This window comes from Rhinatrema bivittatum, chromosome 8 (assembly GCF_901001135.1).
Source record: "Rhinatrema bivittatum chromosome 8, aRhiBiv1.1, whole genome shotgun sequence".
Classification (NCBI taxonomy): domain Eukaryota; kingdom Metazoa; phylum Chordata; class Amphibia; order Gymnophiona; family Rhinatrematidae; genus Rhinatrema; species Rhinatrema bivittatum.
Window position 1 is genome coordinate 153,479,041 of NC_042622.1, and position 16,151 is coordinate 153,495,191.

Consider the following 16,151-nt stretch of genomic DNA (forward strand, 5'->3'; position numbering starts at 1 on the left):
CCAGACTATTTCCATTTTTTCACCATTGCCTTTGGCTTTCGGACAAAAAAGCCTGACTCAGTTGGCAACTCTATCCATCTATCCACCATCCATGCTTAATAATCCTTCCCCCTTGGAGGGTAGGGTAACTGGACTGCAACTCCAGCATAAACTGGGCAGAAGATAGAAAAATCCCCAAGTTCGAAAATAGACTCCTGTAGGCACACTGGTCTAGGAAACATCTCAAATTACTGTCCACAATCACAAAGCCTCTCAAATTCTCTTCCTTCTTGCCTCTGATTTGCAGCATGGGCAAAAAGATCAATGGCCCGGCCCTGCTGGATACCTGTGGGTGTAGGCTTCCTTCCAGACTGGTCAAAGTCCCAACACTCTGTAGTAAATCACAGCAAACTCCTTATCTTCCTTCTGATTAAAAAAAACAAACAAAACTTCAAGGGGTGAGGCTATGACCAGCGATTTAAAAATCCCTCTCCAACTTCTTTCTCTCCAACCTTCCCTCTTTGCCTTTTTCCTCCCTCTCTCTCTCTAGGCCAGAGGGAGCTAGTCGGGGCCTTCCACCAAAAATCTCTCTTCACAGTACCAGTTTCAAATACACCAAACCTTCACACAACTCTGAGCATGCTCTGAGGGGAACGATGGGAGGGTTTCAAAAAGCATAAACCTCCTGCCCTAGCCAGAAGAATATCCGGTTTTTTTTGTGTGTGTGTGTGGGGGGGGGGGGGGGGGGGGGGGGGGGGGGGGGGTAGTAAAACAGGCCGGGGTCCCATGTGTATCAGCATGCACACCTCTGCATCTAGATGTCTCTCTCAGGTCAGGGTCTTCTAATCTAATGGGCACGATTTCGGACTCTCTCAAATGTAATTCTACTATTGTTTAACATTTCTATAGTATTATTAGACACACACACACAGGGCACTGAACACACAGAAGAGATAGTCTTTGCTCCATGGAGCTTACAATCTAGTTGAAACGCACACATGATACAAGTTTCTTAGTAATCACGCAGCTATTACAGTAAATATGTTTAAAATGAAAAGGTCAAGAAATGGAAGAGCAAAATGTCCTGCCAGTGCTTTCCTTAGTACTTGAATTGTGCAAAAGCAAGCTTCCTTCTGGAGTTGGTAAGGTGTAATGTATACACTTCTGTCTTTGTGTCTCTACGTGACAGGTAAGTTGATCCCCTGGGTGCAGGAGCACCTACGCACCTCGTCACCATCCCCATTCCTTTCTCAGGCGGGGACAGCAAGGGCCATCTACTCTAGATTCCTGCAGCAGCTGAACCTGCAAACAAACAAACCTTCGCCTCTCCACCACCAACAGCCTGCCACCATCCTCGCTCTCCGCGCTCGCTAAACCTCTGAGCTGTCGCCATGGTAAGTGCCCTCGATAACTTCCTGATCCAGGCATCCTTTGGTTTCAGGAAATCCTCCTTGAATTTTTGAGATGTGGGACCCTTTATGGGCCTGGTGGAAGAATCATTTACTTTGGGGTTTTATATATGTTTATGATGATTAAGGTACTTGATGATTGTTTTCAAGATGAAATAGGGGCATTCTGATTGTAGATGTGCTGGTTCAGGCGGGAGTGGACTTAGAGAGCTAGGCAGTTTTTATGGTGTAACTCCTTGCAGTGTGCCAGGAAATGGAGTCGCCATGACACACAAGCTGGTAAGGGCTGCCTGCTCCTTGCCTCACCGAACCTCTGGGTGCACTGTACACACTAGTCCTTCGATAATTTTCAGGGTTTGAGTTGGTGCAGACTATATTTTTACAGGATCAGGACAGCCTTTTCTCCTGTATTAGACAGGCTGAGTCAGTGCTAGATTTGCACTCACCCTGCCCCCCACCCAAAATGCCTGCTAGCAATTGTAGTTCCTGTTTTCTCTAGCTACACAGGAGGGGTGAAACTGTCCCTGAGGACCTGCAGGTGATCCCAGTCCCCTTCCCATCAGTCCAGGACTGGATTTAAGCATAGGCAACATACAGGGTTGATGCTAGCTTTTTTGCTGCCCTTTGCGAACAATTACTGTGCTGTCCCCCCTTCCCCCTTCAATTCATTCAGTCTGTCCTGGGCCCATCAAAAAAAGCCCAGCTCCCTCCAGCAATCTTATTTTTTAAAATCTGACACCCTCCCCCAAACGGAACCATGGTGAAAGGATGGTTATTAGGTACTCTAGGACAGTGGCTCTCTTCAGCCAGGACACACCTGCCAGATGGTTCTCACATTCATGACACACTGAATATGTAACCATCACGGGGCTAAATGGAAACATGTACTCTGCGTCCACAGGAACCCCCTCGACCTCCAACAATGAGTGCAGAGCAGAACTAGGGCATTACCCAAACAATTCACCATAGAACAAAGATATTCTGGTTCTGATGACATCTCAGTAAAAGCAAAACAAACTCCCTTTACTACCAGGCACAATAGCCCTCCTTATGAAAAGACAGTAATTTACCACTAATGTATGTCCTATTGAGAAAACACAACAAATAAGATTGATACAAATGCCTGCATGCTAGTAAAATACCTCACTTTGGTCACACACCCAGAACTGACCTTCACCAAGTACAGAAATACCACAAATTACCTGTCTAATAAAAGAACTATCTGTGTCTGTCTCCATACTCAAGCCTAGCTGGTGGTCCCTCTCAGGATCCCCTCCTGGGGGTGCGGTCATCTGCCATCGGCCCAAGGATTCACCTATTTACATTCCTGTCCAGCTGAGCACCCTCTCTAGCACTCCGCTGGTACAGATTGCCAACTCAGCAGTCTATATCATAACAGATTGTCAACTCCTTAGCAGATCCGTAACAGATTGCTAACTCTTCCCCTCTGGAGGAGTAGATCCTATCAGATTGCTACTCCCATCTGCTTGCTCCTCCCATCAGCATAGCAGATCACAACAAATACATCATAATAGGGAATTTCTGGATTGCCCACTACTGACAAAATTAGCAGCATTCTGAGGGGAGGATTTGAATGTGGCTTTAAAGGAGACAGATTATGGAAAAAGCATTAGTAGTTTTATATAGAAATTTGCTACCGGCTAACCTGAGAAAAATACAGTTTAAAATCTTACGTAAGGTTTATTTAGCAAGAGAAAGGGGGGTACGAATGCAACTTTGGGACGACTTCTGTTTAAAATATAATAAGCTGGCAATTTATGCCACATGTTTACTGAATGTGATAAGGGAAAAACGATGTCCTTCTTTGTATATTAGATAAAACTATTGTTTGGGATGTTACGATGACTTTATACAATTTTACTTCAAATATCAGGTTTCCAATAGGAGGAGTGAAATTTTTATGTTAGCTCTTACTATTGCTAAAAAAGTTATTTTGTCATGTTGGAATACAGTGGAAGAACCATCATTTTGTTCTTGGAAAGCTGAAATGCAGCCTTATGCTATGAAGGAGAAACTGCGTCAAAGAGTCTTGTCTGGTCATAAATTATTATTATTATTATTATTATTATTATTTGTGGTTTTTTATACCGGACTTCGTAGGATAACATCAGTTCCGTTTACATTATAACTTCAAAATCAGCAAAACAGAGGCTTTACATAGAACTTATAGGAAAACAGTGAATAAAATAAAATTAAATAAACCTATACAATGAACGAGGCTTACATAGAGAGACATAAATAGAAGTTGTTGGATAACCGAGATGGTATTGAGAGAAATGATTGGGGGATGGATGGAATGTATAGAGAGGATAGGGGTTGTATATTGCATGGGGGAGGGTAATGAAGAGTTGAAAGGGTTGCATGGGGGAGGGAAAGGAGGAGTTGCATAGATTGGAAGGAATTATTTACAATAGATGCATTGGGGAGGAAATAGCATATATGATATAACTATATACAAAGTGTACATTATTGAAGATATGTAATTCAAGGCATGAAATTGAAATCCAAGATGGTAGCAACTAAGAGAGGGAGTTATCTCTATTGAAACATAAAGCTATGGACTAGGTTTAAGAATATGTAATAAATGAAGTCACTCTGGCTAGTTGATACGTTGGTCTAAAGAGATGAAGGGTGAATGGTGTACTTAGTTGAATGATTGGGGGAGGGAAATGGGGGGATTATAAATCATAAAATCTGTGAGCCTTTTGGATCTTATCAGTTTATAATGTTATGCTTGAAACAGAACTTGATGCTGCATGGCTTTTTGTGTAAAATTATGATTTGTATGCTTTTACACGGTTCACACTAATAAAGGTATTCTAAAAAAAAATATACCAGGGACAGGACCAGGCAGGGTAAGACCAGTCTGTCAAGGACAGGTCAAGACAGAACAGAGAATAAGGAATACAGAGGCCTGAAGGCAGCATTTCCGAAGGCCCTAAGGCCAGGCAAAAGGATTGAGTAGGCCGCACAGCAAGGCTAAATAGAAAGCCTGAGAAGGTCATAAGGCAAGGCAAAGCAGAAGGTCTGACAAGCTGTAATGTGGGTTCTACTATGGTATATGGCATTTGCCTTGTAGTCTGTATTACGCAAACAAACTAAGAGAATAAAAACACTCACTATGTCTTATACGAAACAATGAAAAGCTATATTTTCTGTATAATATATGTAAAAAAATAGGTGAATACCTGAGACAAATAATACAACAGACTATATGCAATATATCAGCACAATAAGCAAGAGTAATTTCCCCAACTAATAGGGTATAATTGTATACAAAGGCTTACTGGAAGCTGTCACATTTCCTGGGAAAGTGTCTCCTGCCCACCCCCCCAGATAATGAATCAGCTAAGCAGGTTCTTGGCTGGAGACACGTTAGTGCTGGAGATCCCTTATCTATGTGAGATTAGTGTGCTGTCTATTTAGAATCAGCTCTCAGCAGGGAATCTGTCTGGCATAGGGTGTGCTGGGGTAATATGTCTTTTGGAATAGGACATGCGCTATTCAGATTTCTTTTTGTAGCTTTCCTGAAATATTGTCAAGCTACTGATGATAAAAACTTACTGCGTATGTTCTCTAAGATGGTGGACTTCCTATCTTCATTCACTGCTTATAATTGCCATATTGTGACCACTAGCTTTAAACTTAACATTCTGTCCTGGGTAGCTGCCAGATGTTTTCAGCTCTCAGCACTAGTAAAGCTTATGCTGTAACTCTCTTAATCTGCTAGCTGGCTTTAAGTGAGTACTGCTCTTATGCTTTTAATTAAGTTGTATCTCGATTTTGTGCTCAGTATCTATCTGCTTTGTGACCTTGAAGCTTGCAGACTTCAAGTTAGAGAAAGGGGAGCAACCAAGGGAAACTGCCTAACATCTTTAAGCAGTACTCTGTGTGTGTGTTATCTTTTCTTTGTGAAAAATATGCAGTACTCCCTAACAAGTTATAACACTGGGGGAGAAAAAGTGAGGGCTGTGAAGCATAAAGCAAGAACTGTTTTCTCAATATATTTTTCAATAAACACAAAACATGATGGCATTTTTCTCTCATAAAAGACAAAAATTACACACTAATACAGAAGGCCACAAGACAAGTCAGGTGGCCTGAGAAGGCCACAGAGCTAAATGAGACAGTGCTGAGAGGCCAAGGAGCAATACAAGGAAGAATGGGGCCAAGCAGGGAGCTGAGAAGACTCATTGACAAGGCACTGGGCTTTGCCAGAGGCAGAGTTAAGTAGGCTGGGCCCTGCTGAGTCATGGGACCATGGAGACTTTGACTAGAGCGAGAACAGGTATAGCTCCAAAAGAACCTCTGGTGGCAGGGAGGCTGCATAACATGCAGGATCCTAACATGGCCATTTCTATTATATGAGCAGAGTTCTCCTCCTACCAACGGTGCTACTTTATCACCAGCCACCCCACTCTTTGAATTAATATTGGAAGAGAATTTATCTAAGAATTTTTCAAACATTTTTTGTAAAGTGTTGGTGGTGTCTAGTGGCATCACTGGTGTTGGCCATTCTTCCTCCAAGTCAGAGTTCTCATGTAGACTCATCTCTGCCACTGTTTTCTTACATGATCGCTGAGATTTGCTGGATTGGTCTGCCCACATAGCTGGCAGTGATTTCTTAGATAATTCTTTTGCCATTGCAGACAACCTCGGTACAGAAATAATGAGAAAAAAAAAGGATATAATTCCCTAGGCTGAGGGAGTTAATCTTAGCTACATCTGCAAACTAGCAGAACATTATTTTATTTTTTTTTTATTTAAAAACTTTTCTATGCCATCGCTAAGTTATATACCATCACAACAGTTTACAAATAGGCACATAACCTACATTTACTTACCTTAGTCTATCGTACATTCTAACAGCTGCCAATAAAGTTCAGTTACAATTTCATAAATAAAATCATTATTTGAGTATTGTTGGTCAAGTCCAGGTATATTATTGAGTTACTATCTCTTTGAGATATTACTTCTTAAATGTAGGATTGAGTAAATTCATTCTCATCTGCATTACCCTGTACTTTCATTCTCTACCCTCCAGACTCTTTAGTGAAGGCTTTTTTACAGAGCCATGTTTTTAAATTTTTCTTAAAAGTTTTGAGATTACTCTGTAATCTGAGTTCAGGGGGCATCGTGTTCCATAGTGTGGGCTCAGCCAATGATAAAGCCCTTTCTCTCACTTGGGTTAATTTTGCTGACTTTACTGAAGGGATTGTTAGTAGTGCTTTGTTTGCTGAGCGGAGGTTTCTTTGTGGAACGTGTACTCGTTAGGCTGTGTTTAGCCAGTCTGCTTCTTTATCATATATTAGTTTGTGTATGGTACATAAGGCCTTGTATTTTATCCTGTATTCGATGGGCAACCAATGTAAGTCTGCTAGAGTTTCGGTTATATGGTCCCTCCTCTTTTTTCCCGTCAGTATTCTGGCTGCAGTATTTTGAAGTATCTGGAGTGGTCTTATCGATGTGCTTGGGAGTCCTAGTAAGAGTGCATTGCAGTAGTCAGTGCTGGAAAAGATAAGTGTTTGCAATACTGTTCTGAAGTGGGCGGGTGTGAGTAATGGGTTCAATCTTCTGAGGACCATAAGTTTTGCGTACCCTTCTCTTACTTTTATAGATATGTGTTGCTTCAGGTTGATTTCTGGGTCCATTATTACTCCCAGATTCCTTACTTTTTCGGCTAGCTCAAATTTCTGGTTATTTCTTAGGGTTATCGGTGTTTGAATGATTTCAGTATGTTTTCTCTCCAGGTGAAGGAATTCAGTTTTGTCAATGTTGATAACCAGTTCCATTTGGTTTAGTAGTTGTTTAATTATGTCTAGGTACATGTTAGCTAGACTTAATGTTTTTTCAATTGTGTCGTCTATTGGTAGAAATAATTGAATGTCATCTGCGTAAATGTAATGTATTATCCCTAGGCCTGCCAGCAGATGACATAAGGGTAGCATATATATGTTAAAGAGGGTAGCAGTCTTTAATGCAAGTTTGTGTGCATACTTTGTTACACACAGAGCTCTTTGCTGCATTGGGAGTAAAGTCTATGCAGAAAAATGGGTGCGCATTTGTGATAAAGCTGTGCATGAAGTCCAGCATATCTTATTACATCAGCCTTCAAAAAAGTCACTCGGATCCTAGAGCAAACAAGCCATACCAAAATAGCATTTAACTCTAAGGATTGTTGCTATTTGAATTCTATCTATGAAAAGGCAACAGTGCAAATATTACACTGGGCCCTAGAACACTTCCTATTGGGAACACAGAATGAGCTGAAACTCTACAGTGTCATATATAGAAGCTATATACTAGTGGAATACCTCACCTCAGTCACACACACAGAACACAGACTCTCACCAAAAAGAGAATAAGTGATGACAAATTAAAAATATGAAGACAGAAAGTAAATTTGCTGTACTGTCTATTCTGGCTTTGTCTCTACTATTATGTTGCCTGCAAACAGGAGAGGAGGAGGGAACAAGAAGATGGGAGGGGCTGGTATAAGGAACAGAGTGGCTCTTCTTGGCTATGCTCTAACTGCTCCAGACTTACCCCCTCCTCTTCTGTTCCCTGCAGAGGGGCTGGAGCAGGAAGCAAATGGCTGTTTTCTCCTGCCTGAAATTCAGGGCACTGGCCTGTATTGTCATCAGGTCAGAGCTCTGTGTGCTCATGCAATAGGACCCCTGCTATGTAGTGCCCAGGGCAGCTGCCCTTTTTGCCCACAGGAAAATCGGCCACTGCTGCCATCAGTGTCAGAGCAGCCAATTTATGCCAGCAGAACATTAGAACATAAGAAATTGCCATGCTGGGTCAGACCAAGGGTCCATCAAGCCCAGCATCCTGTTTCCAACAGAGGCCAAACCAGACCACAAGAACCTGGCAATTACCCAAACATTAAGAAGATCCCATGCTACTGATGCAATTAATAGCAGTGGCTATTCTGTAAGGGGCGGATTTTAAAAGCCCTGCTCGCGTAAATCGGCCCGGATTTACGCGAGCAGGGCCTTGCGCGCCGGTGCGCCTATGTTCCATAGGCCTGCCGGTGCGCGCAGAGCCCCGGGACTCACGTACGTCCCGGGGTTTTTCGAGGGGGGCGTGTCGGGGGGCGATCGGTGCGGCGTTTTGGGGGCGGGACGTGGTGTTTCGGGGCGGGCCCAGGGGCGTGGTTTCGGCCCAGGGCGGTCCGGGGGCGTGGTCGCGCCCTCCAGAACCGCTCCCGGGTCGCGTCGCGGTGCGCTAGCGGCCCGCTGGCGCACGGGGATTTACTTCTCCCTCCAGGAGGCGTAAATCCCCCGACAAAGGTAGGGGGGGGTTTAGACAGGGCCGGGGGGGTGGGTTAGGTAGAGGAAGGGAGGGGAAGGTGAGGGGAGGGCGAAAGAGAATTCCCTCCGAGGCCGCTCAGCTCGGCGCGCGCCGGCTACACGAAATCGGCAGCCTTGCGTGCGCCGATCCAGGATTTGCGCGGCTACGCGCGTATCTACTAAAATCCAGCATACTTTTGTTTGCGCCTGATGCGCCAACAAAAGTACGCGAAGGCGCACTTTTTTAAAATCTACCCCTAAGGGCTAGATTTTAAAAGCCCAGCGCCGGCAGCCTATTTTGCATAGGCTGCCGGCGCGCACAAAGCCCCAGGTCGCGCGTAAGTCCCGGGGCTTCGTAAAAGGGGCGGGAGGGGGTGTCTGGGGGCAGTCCGGGGTGGGTCCGGGGGCATGGCGACGGTTCAGGGGCGGGCCGGGAGGGTGGTCTCGAGTACTCCGACACTGCGGCCTGTGCCAGGGGATGCGAGGCGGCACGCGCAAGTTAAGCCTGTTTCAAGCAGACGTAACTTGCTCAATAAAGGTAGGGGGGGATTTAGATAGGGCTGGTGGGTGGGTTAGGTAGGGGAAGGGAGGGGAAGGTGGGGGGATGCGGGAGGGAACGGAGGCAGGCTGCACGGCTCGGCACGCACAGGCTGCCGATTTTTCGCAGCCTTCCGCGCGCCGACCCCAGATTTTATAAGATACGCGCGTATCTTATAAAATCCGGCGTACTTTTTAAAGATCTACCTCTATGTAAACTTGATTAATAGCCGTTAATGGACTTCTCCTCCAAGAACTTATCCAAACCTTTTTTGAACCCAGCTACACTAACTGCACTAACCACATCCTCTGGCAACAAATTCCAGAGCTTTATTGTGCGTTGAGTGAAAAATAATTTTCTCCGATTAGTCTTAAATGTGCTAATTGCTAACTTCATAGAATGCCCCCTAGTCCTTCTATTATTCGAAAGTGTAAATAACTGATTCACATCTACTCGTTCAAGACCTCTCATGATCTTAAAGACCTCTATCATATTTATTTATTTATTTATTGGCTTTTTTATACCGATGTTCGAGAGAACATCACATCGGTTTACATAAAAACTGAAGGAAAATACAATAAAACAAGGGAGGGGGAAGGGGAGCAGGAAGAAACAAAAAAATGCTCTGTATAAGGAGGCTGAAGAGAAGGACAGATGGTAACTAAAAACAAGATCGAACATCCAGAGCAGCTGAATAGAAATAAGAATGTGCATATTATACAAATTTCAAAAGGAGATATACAAATTTACAATGAGGTGATAAGCAAAACTATGTATAAGTAGCCGTATTTAGAAAAACTTGTAGGGGATACAATAGTAACAGGGGGGAGGAGGAGGGGGGGGGGAGGGCAGACAAGAGCGATATATCAAGGAAAACAAAAGAGATAATGTAACTCATTGCGAAGGTAGGAAAGCGATGGAGTGGAAGGGTGAAGAAGAAATACAGAGAATCTTAGCAGGAGCAAGAAGGGACTAAGTGGGGTCCAGGTCCGGGAATGATTGTTTAAAGAGCCAAGTCTTTAGCCCTTTTTTGAATTTTTGGGTGCAGGCTTCCAATCGGAGCTCTAGAGGTATAGAGTTCCAGAGGTTGGGACCTGTGATAGAGATGGCTCGCTCCCTAGTGGAGGTGAGGTGTGCAATTTTGAGGGTAGGGGTGTAGAGGGTGGCCGTTTCTTCTCCAAGCTGAACAGCCCTAACCTCTTCAGCCTTTCCTCATAGGGGAGCTGTTCCATCCCCTTTATCATTTTGGTTGCCCTTCTCTGTACGTTCTCCATCGCAATTATATCTTTTTTGAGATGCGGCGACCAGAATTGTACACAGTATTCAAGGTGCGGTCTCACCATGGAGCGATATAGAGGCATTATGACATTTTCCGTTCTATTAACCATTCCCTTCCTAATAATTCCTAACATTCTATTTGCTTTTTTGACTGCTGCAGCACACTGAGCCGATGATTTCAATGTGTTATCCACTATGATGCCTAGATCTTTTTCCTAGGTGGTAGCTCCTAATATGGAACCTAACATCGTGTAACTAGTGCAAGGGCATATTTTTCCCTATATGCAACACCTTGCACTTGTCCACATTAAATTTCATCTGCCATTTGGATGCCCAATCTTCCAGTCTTGCAAGGTCCTCCTGTAATGTATCACAGTCCGCTTGTGATTTAACTACTCTGAATAATTTTGAATCATCTGCAAATTTGATAACCTCACTCGTCGTATTCCTTTCCAGATCATTTATATATATATTGAAAAGCACAGGTCCAAGTACAGATCCCTGAGGCACTCCACTGTTTACCCTTTTCCACTGAGAAAATTGACCATTTAATCCTACTCTCTGTTTCCTGTCTTTTAACCAGGACATCGCCTCCTATCCCATGACTTTTTCGTTTTCTTAGAAGCCTCTCATGAGGGACTTTGTCAAATGCCTTCTGAAAATCCAAATACACTACATCTACCGGTTCACCTTTATCCACATGTTTATTAACCCTTTCAAAAAAATGAAGCTGATTTGTTAGGCAAGACTTGCCTTGGGTAAATCCATGTTGACTGTTTTCCATTAAACCATGTCTTTCTAAATGCTCTAAGATTTTGATCTTGAGAATAGTTTCCACTATTTTTCCCAGCACTGAAGTCAGGCTCACTGGTCTATAATTACCCGGATTGCCCCTGGAGCCTTTTTTAAATATTGGGGTTACACTGGCCACCCTCCAGAGGCAGAGCATATCTGGAGAAAGCATGCTGATGTCACTACTGCTGCCACAAAATGGCTGTTTCAGTGCCCTTAAAGGTGAGCAAGGCCACAGTCTGCGGGGACAAAACCTTGGTGGCCTGTTCAAAACTCCCTCACTTCTCCTCCCATGAGTATAGTAACATAAGTAAATGATGGCATAAAAAGACCATCTGGATCATCCAGTCTGTCCAGTTATCCTGTCCATATTGTTAACATATATCCCAGATGCCAGCCACGGAGCATGACCACCGGCAAGTTTGGATAGAAGAGTATATAAGATCTCACTTATAGGGAGATTTACCAAACTGCAATAGTTTATCGCAGGAGATGCCAAATATTGCGATTATAGAGCCCCTTCCCAACAAACTATTATGACCGTCCAGCAGCACGATTTTTTATCGTGGCACAAACATGCTCAAAAACTTGTGCTGCGGTACATGGTCTATCCACACAATGGCAGCCGAAACTTCCAACCCCTCAAAGTAATGAAAAATCACCCCAGGGGTCAATGTTGACCACCACAGCCTTTCCCTTTGCCGCCTTACAAGGCAGCTCTGCCCCCCCCCCCCAAAAGAGGAAAAAGAGTTTTGGAGACTGTGTAGCAGCACCCCATTCCCTTCCCCCACCCCCCCCCCAATCAACAAAAGTGCCTCCTTTGTCTTTGGGCCCCCCCATCATCTGCATCCCCCCCCCAACCCCAAAAAAATAACCTTCGTGATCTGGGAGCATAGGCAGACCCCCCCCCCCCCCCCCAAACCCTCTTGTTCCTTCAAATGAAGTCATTGGTAATCAGTGGGATCCTGGAGCACCTCCTAGCTCTGAGCCCATCCATGCCATTTTTCAAAATGGCATTGACCTGGTCTTGCCTCTCTCACATGAGTCACCATCGCGTGATTAGGCCACGTACTATGCCACGATCTTTTGTCGCACTTTTGTGCCACGCTAAAATAATCATGCCATGGTACTGCCATGCTAGTTTATTGGTGAGAGGCTCTATATTCTGGGGACACCCCCCTCCCCCATGATATTTGTCCTCTCTTGCGGTAAACTATCACAGTTTGGTAAATCTCCCTATTAATAGTTCCTTCCAGCACCCACCTTTCCCCATGCCTAAACACATGGCTATGTAATAATCTAAATAGCCAACACTAGTGTGGCTGTTGCCCAAACATCTAGCATCCTGGGTCCTCTGCATAATATGCCGGACAGATCTAGCTAGGTGAGCCTGCATTTCCACTAACACTTGTAGGATAAACACTGAATCTTATCTGAAAGCATGATTCTGTTTATCCCCAGGAGCAGAAATATGGCAAACCTGTCACACAAACTCTTTCATGGGCTTCAGCCTGCTTTTGGCTTTGAGAGTTGCTATCAGAGCACCTCTGTGATGTCAGTTGACCACTGAGCTACCAATTGTGTAAGCAACTGGCTCCATTTTTTTGACAGATTTAGCCAAGCCTGATTTTACCTTCTGCTTTTCACACGGAACTACAAGTCCTTATATGAAGTGAGGGGGAAAACCAGGCACAGCTCAACCTACCCTGATATCTCAGAGCTTGTTCGTATCCCTACATAAAACATAAGGTTGGAGAAGGATTGGTGACTTGCATATATAGGATATAGTTGAAGGCTGAATGTTTTGGACCCTCTGTGTAACCAAGTATAACTAATTTTTTTTTTTTTTTTGGGGGGGGAATCTTTTCTGGTCTCTTCATGCAGGCTTCTGGGGTCGCTGTCTCTGATGAGGTGGTGGCAGCCTACAATGATATGAAATTGCGGAAGAGCTGCAGCCAAGAGGAGAAACGGCAGAGGAAGAAGTTTGTGTTCTTACGCATAAGTCCTGACAAAACTACAATCATCGTGGATAAGCAGCTTGAGCTACTAGTGGGCGATATTGGGGAGAAGGTGCCTGACCCCTTCCACTACCTCATCAATATGTTACCCAAGGATGACTGTCGCTACATCCTTTATGATGCCTTCTATGAAACCAACGAGTGCAAAAAGGAGGCCATGGTCTTCATTGTATGGTACGGTTGCATCCCAGGATTATTCTTGAAGCTGGTCATGGAGCTGATTGCCTGACCCCTAGTCCCCTAGTTCTGTAGGGCTGAGTGTTTCTGTAACACATCCTGTCATGAGACAACAGGGACCGTGGGCTGACCTGGTAAATCAATTGGCAACCGCGGTTGGAGCCGAGGATGCTGCGGAAGCAAAGTTCACAGCACCTGAAGGGAGGAAGTCTCTGCCATTGCTCAAATGTGACACTTAATAGCCACACTTAGGGTCCATACTGGCTGGGCTCCAGATGGAGCCCTGGTTTATGGTCTCCGGTAGAAGATTGTCACTGTGACGCTAAGCTGAGTTCGGAGAATAAAAATTCATACCTTAGTTCAATGAAGAAAACCGATGAGAAAAAAAAAGCCCAAGCAGGGATGGTGCAGAGGAATCGAGGGTTCCTATCACACACCTTGCGCTAAATAATGAAACATTTTCCTATTTATTGACAGCTAGATCACCTCACAAAAATGTTCCATAACATAGCAGGACCTGTGCAGAAGGGCTAAATAGCCCCACAGCACATCCTGACCTTAAACAGCAGGGATTATATAGAAAAGCTGAGTGTTTCTGTACAACATGCAAATGTGAGAAAGCAGGGACTGTGCAGAAGGGCCAAGGGTCCCTGTAACAGCAGGAACTGTGCAGAAGGGCCAAGGGTCCCTGTAGTTTATCAATCCCAAGTGTTCTAAACATCACTACCGGGTTTGAGTAATTTTTACTTTTATGTTTTGCTATCATTTCAGGATATCAGAAGATGCAAGCATTAAAGATAAGATGCTGTATGCTAGCTCAAAAGATGCCCTCAAGAAGAAACTTCAAGGTAAACTCTCCAAAAGGCCAATCTTATGTCACCTTCAGTTAAAAGATAATATTCATACCACTCCTGTTGAGTCAGAGAGGGAGTTGGCAGACACAGCAGGCTCCAGCAGCAGACAAAGGCAGGCAAACAAAACTGTAAAACTCCTACCAGGGCTTTGCAACACCCCCTGAGTCACTGACTGTATCTGCAGGGACAGGAGGAGTCAGCAAAGAAACCTGTGAAACTTGAAATACAAGCAAACAGCTGCTGGCCTGAGGAGGAATGAGGGGGGGGGGGGGGGGACAAGTGCAAAGAGTGTGCAAGAAGGATGAAAAAAGGGTGAGGAAGTTGATAAGGTGGAACGAGTGCCTACAATCCTGCAGTCACCCCCTAACGCAGGCAACCCACAGACTCGCCTCTGATCCCATTTACAGCATTCATCCCCTCACACCACACCACCTTCTCTGGCACCTCTCCGCCTGCCTGCAAACCCCCTCCCCCCCCCCCCCCCCCCCCCATGGCTACTCACACCACAAACTCTATCACTAAGCAATTCTCAGCACTCACCCCACTGAAAACACTAACACCACCACCGCACACTACCCACTCAATCACCTTGCACCTCTGAGACCACCACCCACAACGCTCCTCACACAACCACGCACACCATGACCAAACCCTGTCGCACCACTTACCCACTGCTCAACCCAATCGTCCCGTCGCACCACGGACAGTACCACCACCCACAATGCACCATACACTTTCACCTCTAAACAACCAGAGACACAATCACAAACCCAGTCAGAACACTCAAACCTCAACAAAAACATTCCCTCACACACAGTGCCACTTGCTGCCTTGCACACACCCCTAACTAGAGCCACTTACAGCGTGCGCACACCATTGAAAAGCTTGTCACAACCTTCAATCTCCCTGTACACCCACCCACCCACCCCACCACAAACCCTATCACAACACTCCATCCCCCCACACCCACTCACCCCATCACACCACCACACACACCACCTAGTATTCACCCTTCAGTCTAGTAGTACTATCATGTTCTTCCCACACAGACCCTCCACCCATACACACCCAATACCTACATTGCCACACCACAGCCATCCACAACTCCACACACAAGAAAATTATATCCTCATACACATTCCTCCAGACACTCCCATGAACCTCCATATCCCCAAAATATGCACAATGCCTGAAACATAATGCGATTGCACTCAAAAAGCCCCAAACACATCCCCACTCGCACACAAACATGCACAGTAACTCACAACACCCACAAGACCATGTGTCCAGTCACAACATGCATGCCTACTCGCAACACACTACACCACTCACATCCCAACACACCATCTATCCAACTACCAAAACAAACCTCTACGCACCCCGCGGCCACTCACACTCCACATACCCTCCTACAAACACCCACCAACACAGTAAAATATAGGGTAAGTAAAAGGAGGAGAATGAGTGAGGGAGAAAAGGTAGAGGGGGAAAGCATAGGAAAATATATTTATAAATGATCTGGAAAGGGATACAACAAGTGAGGTGATGAAATTTGCAGATGACACAAAATTATTCAGAGTAGTTAAATCACATGCAGATTGTGATAAATTGCAGGAGAACTTTGTGAAACTGGAAGATTGGGCATCCAAATAGCAAATTAAATTTAATGTGGACAAGTGCAAGGTGATGCAAATAGGGAATTATTAGGGAGGGAATGGTGAATAAAACGAAAAATGTCATAATGCCTCTGAATCACTCCGTGGTGAAACAACACCTTGCAGTTTTGGTTC

The 16,151-nt window shown here is 44.7% G+C and overlaps 1 protein-coding gene across 1 annotated transcript in view; it reads left to right on the forward strand.

Moving 5' to 3' along the window:
* Positions 1–1,217: 1,217 nt before the first annotated feature.
* Positions 1,218–16,151, forward strand: part of LOC115097241 (cofilin-2-like) — a 29,028-nt gene continuing 14,094 nt past the window's right edge. Inside the window, exons 1-3 of the mRNA XM_029612879.1 lie at positions 1,218–1,373; positions 13,197–13,504; positions 14,279–14,355. Coding sequence (XP_029468739.1) covers positions 1,371–1,373; positions 13,197–13,504; positions 14,279–14,355 — 388 coding nt within the window. The 5' untranslated portion in view covers positions 1,218–1,370. The remainder of the gene's footprint in view (positions 1,374–13,196; positions 13,505–14,278; positions 14,356–16,151) is intronic.